Below are 14115 nucleotides of genomic sequence, written 5' to 3'. Positions count from 1 at the left end.
GTCAAGATGTTCAGTCATCCCACAAGGCTTCATTAAGACCCTATAATTTTCTAAAAGGTCTCCTGCCCTTGGATGGTGACAAAGAAATACATCAATCAAATCTTTAATTAAACTAACAAACAACCTTGGCAGTGCCACGTGCCTTGAAGTTTGCCGCATTAGGGCCTTGCTGAACCAAATACAGACACTCCCTGGGTTATGCCAGACCAAACTCACGCAAATTCACACTTACAGAAAGAGTTCCATAAGCCAGAAATAGGATTTTCAAGTTGCGGAAATTTTTGCGTAACATAGGGGTATTTGTTTCCAACTTACGCAAAATTAGAGTTACACAAGGCTTTCCGGAATGGACCAATTGTGTAAGTCGGAGAGCATCTGTAGTGGAAAAAGGAACCCTAAGTGAGAATATTTGGGGACAGGTCCTGGAAGCTGTGTGAGAAAAAGGTTGGTTTGTGATGATGGTACTTTGACTGGAATTCAGGATATGCCCGTTCAATTCCTCACCCTTACTCTTTCACAGATTTCTTGTGCAATTTTGGTCAAATGTCTTTCTCTCTCTGAGCCTCTGATGCCCATCTGCAAAATGGAGATGATAAACTTTCCTTTCTCCCACTCTTGGCCTGTCTAGACTGCAAGTTCTTCAGCCAGGAGCCAGCCCTTCCTACCAAGTTGTACCACGCTTAGCACTGGGACATCCAGTCTTGGTTGGCGCATCAAGATAATGCTAGAATACAAATAAATTTAAAAAAAAAAAACCGCAGCAGTTGCAATGGGAGAGGCAGTCCCTGAACTTGCTGGCACTAAGGGCATTAAACATTATAGCTAATGGCATGAACTGGGTCCAGAGCCACAGCCAGCCAGTGCAGCATATAGAGGAAGGGTGGTATAGTCATAGCAGTTCCCCCATTCTACAAAAGCTTGGATTGAACAAGCAGCACTAGCTGTAAATCCAACATTTGCTGCCTGGTTGTCTGGAGCTGAATTCCCTTTTTAAAGGTAGGTCATGACTTCATGTCATGGGGTAAGCTGCTGGTCTAGAGTCTGATGGATGAAGCCTTTGTCCATTAGGACTCTGTGTGGGGAGATTAGCTGCTGCAGCTTTCCTCTTTCTCAGGTCCTCAGCCCTGCTTCATTTAGATGTAGAATTCAGAACCAGCATGCCTCAGAGGTGATGTCACACAAGCAGGTTTGGATTCAAATGCCAGCAAGCTGGACTGCTAGCCCCAGGGCGACCGACTTTCCCTTCCCTCCCTTGCCAGAATGGAGGTCTCAGAGAGGGGAGGAAGTGGACTGTGCCAAGTGGAGAAAGTGGGCCCAGAAGAAGGTCAGACTAGAGAGAAAATAAGCATGGGAGAGTGGAAGTGCCCAGCTGGGTATGGCACAGCCAGCCAGGTATGCAGAGGGGAGGGGTACAGACAATATGGCCATGTGGAGGAGGGAAGGGGAGGATAAAGCACAGGCCAGTTGTGGAAAGGAGACGTAAAATGAACAGCACGGCCAATGCATACCTTTTTGCTCTGTAGTGTAATCTGGGATACAGTTTTTTTGAAGTGCTACACAAGAACAGAGTGTGCTGTCGACAAGAGAACTTCTCTCACTACACACTTTTTTTTTCAAACCATTTGATTTTTTTCAAATAATGTAAACATGTTTTCCATTGTTTAGTTGTGCCCTTCACAAGCAAAGACACACGTAAATGATTCACCTCCACAGATAATGCAGAGAGAGCTATTTTCCCAGTGATGGAAAAGGGAGTTTACACCCAGTCCAGGGAGATCTGATTTCATTGGCTGAGCTTTTGTAAAACTGCCTTCTGTTAAACACAACAAGTCAAATGCTGATCTCATTGATGTCAATGGAAATTTTGTCTGACCTTGGAGCAGAACTTAGCACAATACATTTATTGTTCCAGTTGTCAATAATAAATTCCAGCCCCTAGTGGATTAGTGTCATTAGAAGCAAGCGATATTTACAACATTTCCTTTGTAATGTACTAAGGCTGGGATTTTCCAAGACACTTCAGGAAGTTAGGCACCCAACTCTCATTGAGTTTCAGTAGGAGTTGGGTACAACGCTTTTAGGTACCTTTGAAAATCACATCTTAAATGCTTTGACAGTGCTAATAGTGTCCCTTGTTCAAACTCAGCCTTGCGATAATGTTTGTCCTGTGCAACATTGACCAATGGGACACAAGTTTGTGTAGATCAAAAAATTAACATATACTAACTTCACAATTTGTAGACAACAGAGAATGAGTATTTGCTCAGCAAGGTGAAGGAGGCAACCCCTTTGAAGAACAGTTCGAGTATCATACCATCTGGACATTTGCTTATCCGCTACACTGATGGCCTTGATCAAGACACCTTCAAAATTGTAAGCTATTACATTGATGCTAGCAGTAGAAGTGTGAATGACCCATCTCTTTTGGATTATCAGTGATGGAAGGGACCTCAGGAGGCCATCTAGTCCAACCCCCTGCTCAAAGCAGGACCAATCCTCAATTTTTGCCCCAGATCCCTAAATGGCCCCCTCAAGGATGGAACTCACAACCCTGGGCTTAGCAGGCCAATGCTCAAACCACTGAGCTATCCCTCTTTTCTCAGACAGTTTGGAAAAAAAAAAAGCTGCAAAAACATTGAGGGAGAGGAAATGAAAAAGCATGATGAAACACCTCATTCTCTACAAATTCTTTGCGCTGAGGATTATCTCGTCTCATTAACTTTTTCCAAGTCTTCCATAACTTATGATCTTTTAGTAAATAACAGACCTTTCCTTTTCTTTCGCTTCTGATAATGACTCACTGTGTGGTTTTGGGCCAGGTCCTTAGACTCATTTTCAAAAGCGTCCATTAGTTTTGCTTGACTCACTTTTTTTAATACTCAACTTCAGAAATCTAGGTCTGATTTCCCCCCCGTCAAGGGGCTGAGCCCCTCAAACTCCCATTTCATTTCAACTGGAGCCATGCATGCACCATACCAACGAAAGCCAGGCCAATGGGTCTCAAGTTGGACATTCTAAAAAAAAAAAAAAAGGGGGGGGGGGAAGCACTCAAAGTTATTGGATACTTCTGATGATTTTCTGCCTCAATTAGCCCACTTATGTGAGTGTTAGTTTCAAAACTGACTCCTAATCCATTTTGACAGACATTTATGAGAACTCAGAGGATTATTACCAACCATTGTACAGGAAGAACTAAACAGCTTCTATTTGCACAACACAGGATGCATTTTTCTCTAGCAAGAAGTTCTAGCTCAGAGAACTTCAAAAAATACACTTTGAATTAATCTGATTTACCTGTTGGAAACATAGATACAGAAAACCCGGATGTATGAAATGTAAACGCATGTGCCAGCGATATTACTTGGCTAACTTCAGCAGGCCTTTGTGTGACTGAACTGCTGAGTTTCACCTGACTATTTTATTTGTCAGTGGGTAACCTGTGCTTCCATCTGTGTTAGTATTTGTCACTGTAGTCGCACCTAACAGTCCAAGTTATGGACTAGGATCCCATTATGGTACATGCTGTACGTACACAACAAATAATGGTTCTTTCCCATTATGGTTCTTTGCTGTATTTTTCTGTATTGCTGCGTTTTTTCTACCTGTTGGGGAGGAGGAGGGAAACACAGTACAGTTTTATAGCTGAGGACTAGTGTAACAGCAATGCAGCTTTCCCCCCTCCTTAGGAGGAAAGATAGGGGTGTGGAAAGAAATGGTGTCTACAGATAAGAGCTAAGAGAAAAGAGTATATTTCAGAGAATGATGCCTGTGTGCTCACTCTCATACACACACACACACACACACACTTCATGAGACCTTCTGCAAACTAATGCATAAACTATAGAGAATTTACAACATAGCAGAGGGCCCAAGGATATGGGGAATGATATCAAATGCTTTTCCTTCTCCCCTTGTCGCAGAATGAGGTATCTTGTAAATTCTGTAGATTGAAATTGACATTTGTACCTTATGTCAAAAGAGAATTATCCCCCATCCTTAGCAGGTCCTCAAATCCCTCCCCTCACAACTCTTAGAAGGCACACTTTTGACAACTGTCCTTTGGGCTGCCATGCTGAGAATACACCAATTGAGTCTTCAGGGCTCAACCAAACAGCGCACCTACAATGGTCTCTGAAGAAGACGCGAGATTAACTAAACAAATGGATTTATAGCTATGTTCATATAAATTACTCTTGTTAAATACAATGCACGTTAGACATCTTTTCAGCATAACATGTTTATATTAAGAAGAAGAATGTAACTGGCTGTTGCCTATTACGTACTTTCAGAGCAATAACCCAGTATTCTGTCAATAACATTCTGACTGAGCTCTTTGTCTTTACAGTGCAAGGAGTTTCTGAGACCCTTTAAAAAATCTCTTCGGAAACTGGATTTGCCCAAAGATCTTCCCAAGGACAAAAAACTGAAGTACACGAAGAAAAACTTGACTACACTTGGGGATCACATCAATATGTTTCTTCAGCATTACTGCAAATCCTGGGAACTCAAACACTGGAAGAAGTAAGATAATCCTTTCACACTAGCAATGAGCTGTAGCTCACGAAAGCTTATGCTCTAATAAATTTGTTAGTCTCTAAGGTGCCACAGTACTCCTTTTCTTTTTGCGAATACAGTCCTAGTTGCAGTCATTTATAAGGAAGGTTGGGCTAGTGGATTAAGCACAGGACTGCGTCTGGTCCTGGCTCTGCCACAGATTTGCTGTGTGCATTTGGGTAGTCACTTAGAAACACATTTCCAGAAGTCACCCATAATGTGGGTGCCCACTTGAGACTCATGGAGTCTGCTTTTCTGAGCACCCATAATTTTCCCCCACTGGGAGCTGTAGGTACTTAGTACCTCTGAAAATCAGGGCACTGACATCCCAAGTTGGGCATCCAAAATTAGGGGACACTTGAAAACAAATGGACCCTAACCTACCTCATGGATGTATCTGTGTGCTTGTCTTCACTGCCCAGTTAACTCAAGTGTTACCCCTAATGTGAGTTTCATCCAAGTGCAAAAATCCTTCACTCAAGCGTGGTGGAGCTTTTAACCTGGGTTGGCTGGCCAGTCAGGGGATAAAAGTTAAGCTTCACGTTTGTTCAACTCAGCTGCTGCTATAATACGTCTGCTCTGTAGTGTAGATGCCGGCTAGCTCCACTTGGGTGCTGACAGCCCTCCAATGCCTTCCCACAAAAGTCCCCTCATTAGCTCCAAAGAACAGACACGTTCTCCCACAATTCACTGGGAAAGAATGTTGAGAGCAGCTTATCTTATTGCGCAGGAAAGAACTTACAAATCTTATTGCCACACACAAGTGAGCACAGCACCAGCCTGGCGAAAGCAGATAGTGTTATTTCATAGTGTGGGCACTTTCACTCAACCTAGGCTAACTCGAGAGGAGTAACTGAGGTGTAAATAACTTGTTAGCTCTGCAGCGAAGACGCATCCTGAGTGTGTGAGGGTTAATGAGTTAAGTGCCTGCAAATCACTATAGAAGCAGCTAAGTATTATTATGGTATTTCCAATGGGAGAAGTCTACCATAGTGCCCACAACTTAATCAAAGGGTTATTTGGATTATAAATTCTACCCAATCAATATGTCCAGTTTCATCAATGATAGCCCTGCGGTTGTTTTCCTGTTAGCAGGTTCCTAAGACACATGGGGGCCATCTGGGTGTAATTCCAACAGTATACAACTTAACTCAGTGGAGTTACACCACGGGTGAATTTAACCTATGGCCAAATAGCGTCTTGTATTACCAGAAGCAACCCAGTTTACAGTAACTGAATGAGCTTATGGTGAAAATACCATCCCTTTTCTAAGGGTTGTAGACCACATGCAGAGGTTTCCTTTTCTGAAACCAGGAAGGGTCTCATGAGAAATGCTAACGGTATGGCTGAAGATTATATAGCCTTCTGCCTGGGATCCTGAACCCCACAATAACTTCACATTCCAAGGGGAGGGTCCATTTCTTAAGGTCAGGCTTGACAAAGCCCTGGCTGGGATGATTTAACTGGGAATTGGTCCTGCTTCGAGCAGGGGGTTGGACTAGATGACCTTCTAGGGTCCCTTCCAACCCTGATATTCTATGATTCTATGATCTGTGCAGTTTATAATCTTTTCTTTTTTTAAAAAATAAAAGAAGCCCATACAAATGGCTGTCACTGGTTACAGGAGAGAGACAGAAATGTATTACCACTAAAAGATGCAAAAAGCAGGTAGGGAAGAATTTGCATTCAAGCAGACTCCTTCACTCAATCATTCCTTCCTCTAGGATGCTGTGGAGATTTGTCTCTCTTTTCTCAGAACTTGATGCAAAACACCTGCGCAAACTGTACAAATATAGTAAGAGCAACCAAATGGCTAAGTTTCTGGTAAGATCCATAAATCAATAGCAAACTAAAAAGCTACTACACCAGGTTCTTCCTGCTTACTCACTTTAAGGGGATCTTTTAATCACACCAGGCAGGCATCTTAGTTTACATAATTCCCATTCATTTCATTAGAGTCAGGATTTCTCCCTACGTCTCCTCAAGGGCTATCAGTTCCTCTGAATTCTTCCGGTTCCTGCTATGCTTTTCAATGACCATCATTCAGCTACTGGTCAATATATCTTAATATACCAAGCAGTAGCGTCTCACTGGGTCTAGAAGCCTGTGAGTATAAAATGGTTTCCAGGACTTTTCAACACAATTCACTACTTCGTGACATTGTCACATGGATTATCATGAGTTATAAAGACTGGAAATCGTCCAGAGCTGTAGATGTGATGGAGAGAGCACATGTTACTTCTCAGACAAGAAATATCTGCTGCCTCATTTCTACCACCAAAAATGAGAGAAGGCCAGATGCTGCCCTTTGATGAAGGGATGGTTCCTATTAGCTTCGTGAGAGACCCCAGTGGGATTTGAAAAATAGGTGAATCAGCATAAGCAGTATACAACTCCCAACATTTTTCAAACTTAATTCATATTAAAGACCTCTCATGGCCAGATTTCAGAGAGAGGGTGGCTGTGAAAGTTAATTCTTATTTTCTTAAGGCTCTAGCTCTTTCTCACCAATGTCAGAGTTTGTGATAGGTGTCGTAGGGAGATTTCTACCCCAGCCATAGAGAAAGGGTGAGGAATCCTATCTATAGGGCTGCAGTTCAGCACCTCTTGTTACTACTCATCCTTTATGCAAAAACCCTACCAAAACAAGTCGCTCCACTGCCCACACTCCTCCTGGGGAGACAATGAGAGAACAAAACCGTGTTACAGATATTACTCATGTTGCTTAATACACTGTTGGAAGGCCCTTAGTTACAACAGTGAGGAGTATGAAATATGAATCTATGTAAGACTAAAAATCTGCCACATATTGTATAATAAGATTAAACTGTCTCTATAAGGACTGATAGAAGAAATGACAAATCAGACATTATATAACGGTTGACAAATGCCTATTGTTGTGCAAGCCAGTGAGAGAAAATAAACATCTTTGTCTTTTGTGTGGAGGGAACAGTGGGTTTCAAAGCCCTGCTAAATCATAAACAACAGGCTGTGGATCGGAAAGTTATCATGCACTCTACAAAACATAAATAGAGTATTTGGAAACTGCTGATTATTTGGACGAGCAAGTATAAATATACGGAACCAATGTTGTAATTAGCAAGCGCTTGAGATTGCCCACAGGTTAATTTGATATCTTTATGAAGTTTACTACATTAGGGAGATGAGCAGAACGGCCAACCAGCCAGTGGTCTGAAGGTCAAACAACAAAATTCCCCTCCCCCGACGTAGTAGGGGCCATCATTGGCTGCAGTTTCAGACTTCCTTAAAAATGTATCTGCTCCGTTTCTGACAGGAGAATTAACAGAATTTTAAATTAAAACCATCTCAGACGATATTAACCAAATGTAAACCGCCATTTTAACCAAGCCACTCTGAGTTCTTTCCGTACCAAACCCTTGGCTGCAGAGGCTGCTTGGGCTCTGGGGATGCTGTTGGTGTCCCTGCTGCACACAGGGTCTGTTCACGTTGATCCCACTGCAGGATCCAAGTGCGAGTGCCTTATTAGTTTTTGTTTTCTCATGTAACGTGGAAGGACTTTCACACTGGAGACTGAGCCTAAGCAGCAAGCATGAGGGCTAAAAACTTTCATTGCTTAAAAAAAGTAAGCCAAAATTTTCATATTATCACTTGGCTCCAGGAGCTGGGACTTTAAGAAAGAGGCCAAAGAGCATGAACATTTGCAATGTTGCAGTTATGCTCCTGCTCTGTAATTCTATATGATGGCTTAAAGGCTTGTCATTTGCTAGGGTTGGTTTTTTTTTTCCTTAAAAAAACCCAAAACACACACAAAAATTGTAATTTCTACAGAGCCCTATTGCATTTCTGTAGAATTCTACCAGCTTGATCTCTGTTTACTTCTAAAAGATTTTTCTATAAGGGTTAAGATAGGGACATGAGTTTAGATACTCCAGGCTAGCCTATCAGCAAAGCTTCTCTGCCTACAGATGACATCACGAATGCTCAGTGAAACCCTATGGTGGTCAAACAATTAAAATACTGATTTCACTGCATAGGTTTGGGTGAAAAAAGTGCACTGATGCACACATAGGTGCATCTGTTTGAACCTAGGATGAGTTTGGCCCAGAGGATGCAGTGAGTAGCTCAGCAGTTGGTGTGTAGGCGTGTGTGTGTATGTCTGTCTTTCTCCCATAAGTGGAGTTCTCAGAATATATTTCTGGTTTTAAAACACGATCTGTGGTATTTTGACCTCTTGGTTGGCTGTGGTTCAGAGAGACAGTAGTGAGTCAGAGAAATAACTTAGCTTCTAGTCAGCTAGCTGCAGGGGTGGGCAGGGCTGGGCTGCTTTGGTGGAAGATTAAGACTCAGGAATGGAAGAAAGCAGAGTCCCTGCTTACAAGTGGGCTCCAGCTTTTTTCTTTTATTAACCTAAATCCACCCCCCGCCGTGCCTCCATAGATGCTTGGATCTATATAGCAGGGAGCATAACTCCCACATTGGGGATCTCTGAAGGCAGTTCCATGAGAGAAAGAAGTTAAACTAAACCGTAGAAAAACACAACCACCTGCATTTATTAGCAAGTTTCTCATCTAGAAACATTGGTGTAGCCAAATAGGACGATAGTTACCCAAGAGCTCATTTCCCAGCGTGAGGACTCAATACATGAGCACCTGGTCATACGCTTACATTTTGTTTCATGCCACCTTTGTGTGTTATGTGAATTTTTATTTTTTTATTTATTTGTAGAAATTGTACTGTAGCTCAGAAAACCCTGATTCAGTTCCAGTACCCGAAAACACCAAGTTGACCAAGCTGTATGATGCATGGGGCCTCCATGGAGACATAAATAATATGCAAGAGAAGCTGAGTCAGATCCAGTCACAGCCATCGCAAATGAGCCTACGGGGTGACTCAGAGGCAGCAAATAGGACAAAGAAGAGGTACTGTTGCTGAAGGCTGCTAGGCATAACTGGGAGCAAATGAAGCAAATAGCAAGCCAGGCAACTGCTGGGTTATCCCTCCAAGTACAGATGTACAAAGAAGGCAGTGGATTTGAACGATCAGCAGTGTGCAGGGAAGGGGATGACTCATGGGATGAGATAATGGGAGGTAGAACCAACCGAGATTTTAGCCATTGACCCAGAAACCAAAGAGCTGTGGCGAGGGAAAACAGCAGCCACAAGGACTTACACTTGAGTTTAACCTGAGTCAACTGATTAACTCTAGTCAATTGGCAACTACTATGTTTGTACATGCTAGATTGGTTTATCTTATGGCCGAGCCCAGGGTAAGCCACAAGTATCCAGGCGAGCATGTACAAACTTGTTGGCTAATGATGAGAGAAGAGTTAACCTAACTCTAGTGTAGATGAAACCTGAAAGGGAGAATTCCTTCCTGTCCAAGTGGTACTCTTTCATTTACTCACTGTCCTTCCTCTTCCTTCTCTTCTCTTTTCTTCCCCTCTCCTTCGACTTTCTTCCATTCACCGTCTGGAGTGCCTCGTTCAGTGTAGTGTGGAACAAACAGAAATCATCAGCAAGGACTAAAGCAACAAGAGAGGACTCCATCAAGGGATATTGGAAAATCTGAAGAAATGTATGAATTAGGCAGGCAGTATGATGTATAGGATTGAGTACGGAAATAGGAGCCAGACACTCCTGACTGGCTTTCTTTGTGATGCTGGGGAGTCTTCCTTCTGCTCAGCCTTCTCTTCTGTACATTGGGGCTAATTCTACTTAGCTAACCAAGAGAGCTGTCGTGAAGTTCAGTTCATGTGTATTTGTTAAGTGCATTGAAGATGTGAGGCACTTGGGAATGCCAAGTACAATTACAATGCATATATAGTAATTATTTCAAGAATTTTAAATTGCTTTTCACTTGAAAGGCCCAATCACTAGTCATTACCCATGACTTGTAACACCACGATTTGAACATAAGAATGGCCATACTGGCCAGACCAATGGTCCATCTAGCCCAGTATCCTGTCTTCTAATAGCAGTCAATGCCAGATACTTCAGAGGAAATGAACAGAACAGGGCAATTAGCGAGTGATCCATCCCATGTTGTCCAGTCCCAATTTCTGGCAGTCAATCTAACAAGAGCTGATGTGCCTCAACTGTGGCAGTAGAATGGGAAAATATATATGCATGAAATTGGTTAGAGTAAGGAACTGAACTGTCTGAGGAGGGTTCTAAAGCACGTGGGTACTGCTTGTTAACAGGACGGCTCAGGGCTCATCATGCATTTTGGTTTCCTTTGTTGGCTAGAATGTACAACCCCCCAAGCTTACAGAAGTTTTTCCCCTGGTTCTCTTTTAGGCTCTGTAACACCACTTCAAACACCAACAAAACAAGAGAGCACCTGACAAACACGGCTCCATCAGCAAGCCTTATGGACAAAAAGCACCATCAGTGCCTCAATAGTCAAGGGATTTCCCCACACTCAGCAGCTCTTAAGAACTAAAAAATTCCACAAAACAACTAAGTATTTGCAGTAGCGTGAAAACCAACAAATACCAAAGCAAGATCTTGGAAAGGAAGATTAAAGACAGTCTTTATAAATTTAAGAATATGTGGTCTCCTTTGTAAATACCTTGCGTCTTACCCAATGAAAAGTTTTTAGCATACTTGTTGATAAATATTAAACCTATTTGTATTTATAGCATCATTCTTGCTAACATTTTGGAAGCAACTGGTTTTTAAATAAATTAAATCAGTGAGTAAATCATTTTCTTCTGATGAAGGGAACCTTATTCTAGGGAACCACTGCTCTTCCGTTATTTCCAACTATACTGGCTATCTTAGCAAACATTGGTGCGGCTATCCATTGGCTCATTGCAGGAGCGTTTTATTCGGGCTTTCGTCTGAGGGTTGATATTTGCGGAGGGCTTGGTATTTGAGTAATTCTTTTGTGATAACGGAGTGCCTGATTCTTTCTGGTCTGTGGTGGGGGCTGGTTGCTGGATTTGGCTGTGCAGTAGGAGGTGAGTTTGTAAAGAAGTGTTGAACATGCCTATGGCCTGGAATGGGCACCTTTTAGTCTTTTTACAAGTGAAAATAAAATTCCGCCCTATGTTCTGCCAAGGCACCCAAGAGCAGCCCAGTCATTTTTACTCATCTCCTCTATATTTGATCTGAAGTGTGCCTGAGGCAGGTAATTTTTGCCTGTTGAATTCTCTCTGTGAGCATGTCTATCACTGTGGCTATTTTCAGAACTTTTAAATCACCCAGTTTGCAGCAGGCAGCTTAAATCATGACAATTTAGCTCCCCCTCTTTCCATTTGCCTGTGGGGGTGGGGGTAGGTAGTTTGTGATGGAGAGGACAGCTGTATTATTTTTAGGAGTTTCACTGTTGCATACAAGAGCCATGATATGCACATTTAAGGCTTGATCCGAAGTCCATTGAAGTCAACAGGAGACTTCCCACTGACCTCACTGGGGATTGGATCAGGGGCTCAAACCTGATTCATTAGCCAAAGAACACCAAGGTCAGGCAAATGAAGCACATTCACGCAGGAGCCCTTGTGAAATTTAAACAGAAATATGGTGGAAGAAATTTAACCAGGGATGGAGGGGCAGCAAGTGTAACGGATGTTAAAATTTGCCTTTTCTGGGCAACAGTCCCTTGATTGCTTTTCTGCTATTCTATATAGTGAAACCTATCATGTAATACAAGGGTATAATTCCATCAAGGAGTTCCAGGGGAATTATAAGCAGTTTGTGGGCAGCAGAAGTGGTTCTTTCCGTAGAAGATGAAATTTCCCAGGATGACTGTTGAATATTTATTTTTCAGAAGATATTTATATTTCTAATTGAAGGTTTTGAGCTTTTCCATTTTATACACCACATAGCAAGTTTGCAATTGGATATAGCCTCATCATAAAGATCAGAAAATATTGTATGCCTGAAAATGTCACACTTGTTTAAATAATGTTGACTGCAGTTAAAGTCTGCTCATCCACAAATTATTCTGCGAGTTACCCAATGGACTTTGGCGGGGGTGGGGGGTGTCTTGTTCATTAAAGGCGGGCCCACAAGCAAGGCTCTGAGGCCTACCAAAGTCAGGCATCTCATATAGATGCCTCGTGAGATGGTGCAGGGAAAGGGAAGAAAAGAAAGCAAATCCAAGGCTAGTATTCATTTCAGTTGAATCCTGTACATCCAATATAAACTAGTCATCTCTGTGCCCATCCCGATATTCTGTATCCTAATGTTACTACTGCATCAACATGGGCTTGTTACTTTTTCTATTATAATCTACAATTTTAGGTGCTGGCAAAAGTTGAGAGTTTTAAAGTGGTCTTATAACTGAAAGAGGTCGAACAACTTGATGCACAAGTTTCTTAACTCAGATCTTTACTTTTCAGTGTTAAAAAAAAAAGATGAATCAGGGATTCATGGAAACATTGTGCTATGGTTTTGGCTATTAATTAAAGCAAGATTTTCTCTAATTTAAAAATTTTCAGTTTAGACCATACATAATGTGGATCACAGTAAAAGAAATAAAGCTGCAGCCAATGAAAGGAAGAATCATTTACAGTTAGCGAGATTAGCTGCAAACTAGAAAGTCTTCAATAGCTTTGATCAGAACAAGCAAGGATAGGAAACTAAATACTGAACGCATGTAAAGCGGCAGTGACATCTGGTGGCCAGCCAAGTTATTCAAAGACTTGTATTCTCAACACATAACCATGAGCACAAAACAGTCTCCATCTTAGTTAGATGTTCACATCTGTTGTTCATAGAGAACTTCCTGTCCCCCAGAAATTCTCTCTGGTTTTCCGATCCCTCTGTTTTCTTTTAAAGTACATTTGAGTTATGACAAAAGGTGGAGGGATGACAGCCTGTGAGCTCTCCTTATCAACAAAGAGAAATACACACAACACTTTTGTCAGCACTGCACTGGGACTCAGTGTCATGGGCATTCTTGGGCACAAATAGCAAACTCCTTCTCTCCACCTCTCTCAGAGCTTCTTGGAGGTGGTTTCCCTCATTCCAGGGTGTGGGTCTCATCTTGGAACTGATCGCCGAGGGAAAAATACATCACACACACTTCCCAAATGGGAGGTAGGAGTGGGAGGATCGGGTCTCAAGTTTACACCCAAATGTTTGGGGGGTAACAAGGGGTGTGTGAAAGCTCAACCCCATAGGTCTAAAGGATGTATGCTGGCTTGTTTGTTATCTGAACAGGTGAAACTATGAAAGGTAGAGGACAGAACCACCGACCAGGGAATAAACCTGTCCAGGTGATAAGTCAAGGGGTTTCTCTAGGGTGCTCATTAGCACCCCTCTTTTAGGAGGAAGATGCAACAGAATGACAATATCCTGGACGAAACTTATGGAATTAGGGTAAACGTTACTGAATTAATTTGGATCCATTGTATTAAAAATGCACTCGTGCATGTGTTATTGTGGAATTGTATGTAACTTCTCTAGAAGACTGAGTAATGCAATCTCTAGAAAGCATTAGGAACTTCAAAGGACATTTTGGGACAGTACGAGTGACATGGATTTTCTAGAAAGTTCTTGGGAGGACAAAAATGCAAATTATACCCTGCAAAGCCAGCCTTTTGACGCTACACCCTGGGGAGAGAAACCAATT

General features: G+C 42.2%; 1 protein-coding gene across 1 annotated transcript; it reads left to right on the top strand.

Annotated features, from left to right (window-relative positions):
* Positions 1-1260: 1260 nt before the first annotated feature.
* On the top strand, positions 1261-10977 carry CHCT1 (CHD1 helical C-terminal domain containing 1; the record flags this gene model as incomplete). The annotated part of the gene is made up of 6 exons (XM_084651165.1): positions 1261-1308; positions 2245-2373; positions 4346-4521; positions 6279-6378; positions 9262-9455; positions 10833-10977. 6 exons carry the CDS (start codon positions 1261-1263, stop codon positions 10975-10977), a joined length of 792 nt encoding a protein of 263 aa, XP_084507291.1.
* Between the last annotated feature and the right edge of the window lie 3138 nt (positions 10978-14115).

The sequence above is a fragment of the Lepidochelys olivacea genome (assembly GCF_965140295.1).
Source record: "Lepidochelys olivacea isolate rLepOli2 genome assembly, chromosome: 17".
NCBI classification, from domain to species: domain Eukaryota; kingdom Metazoa; phylum Chordata; order Testudines; family Cheloniidae; genus Lepidochelys; species Lepidochelys olivacea.
This window is presented reverse-complemented; position numbering and strand designations above follow the sequence as displayed.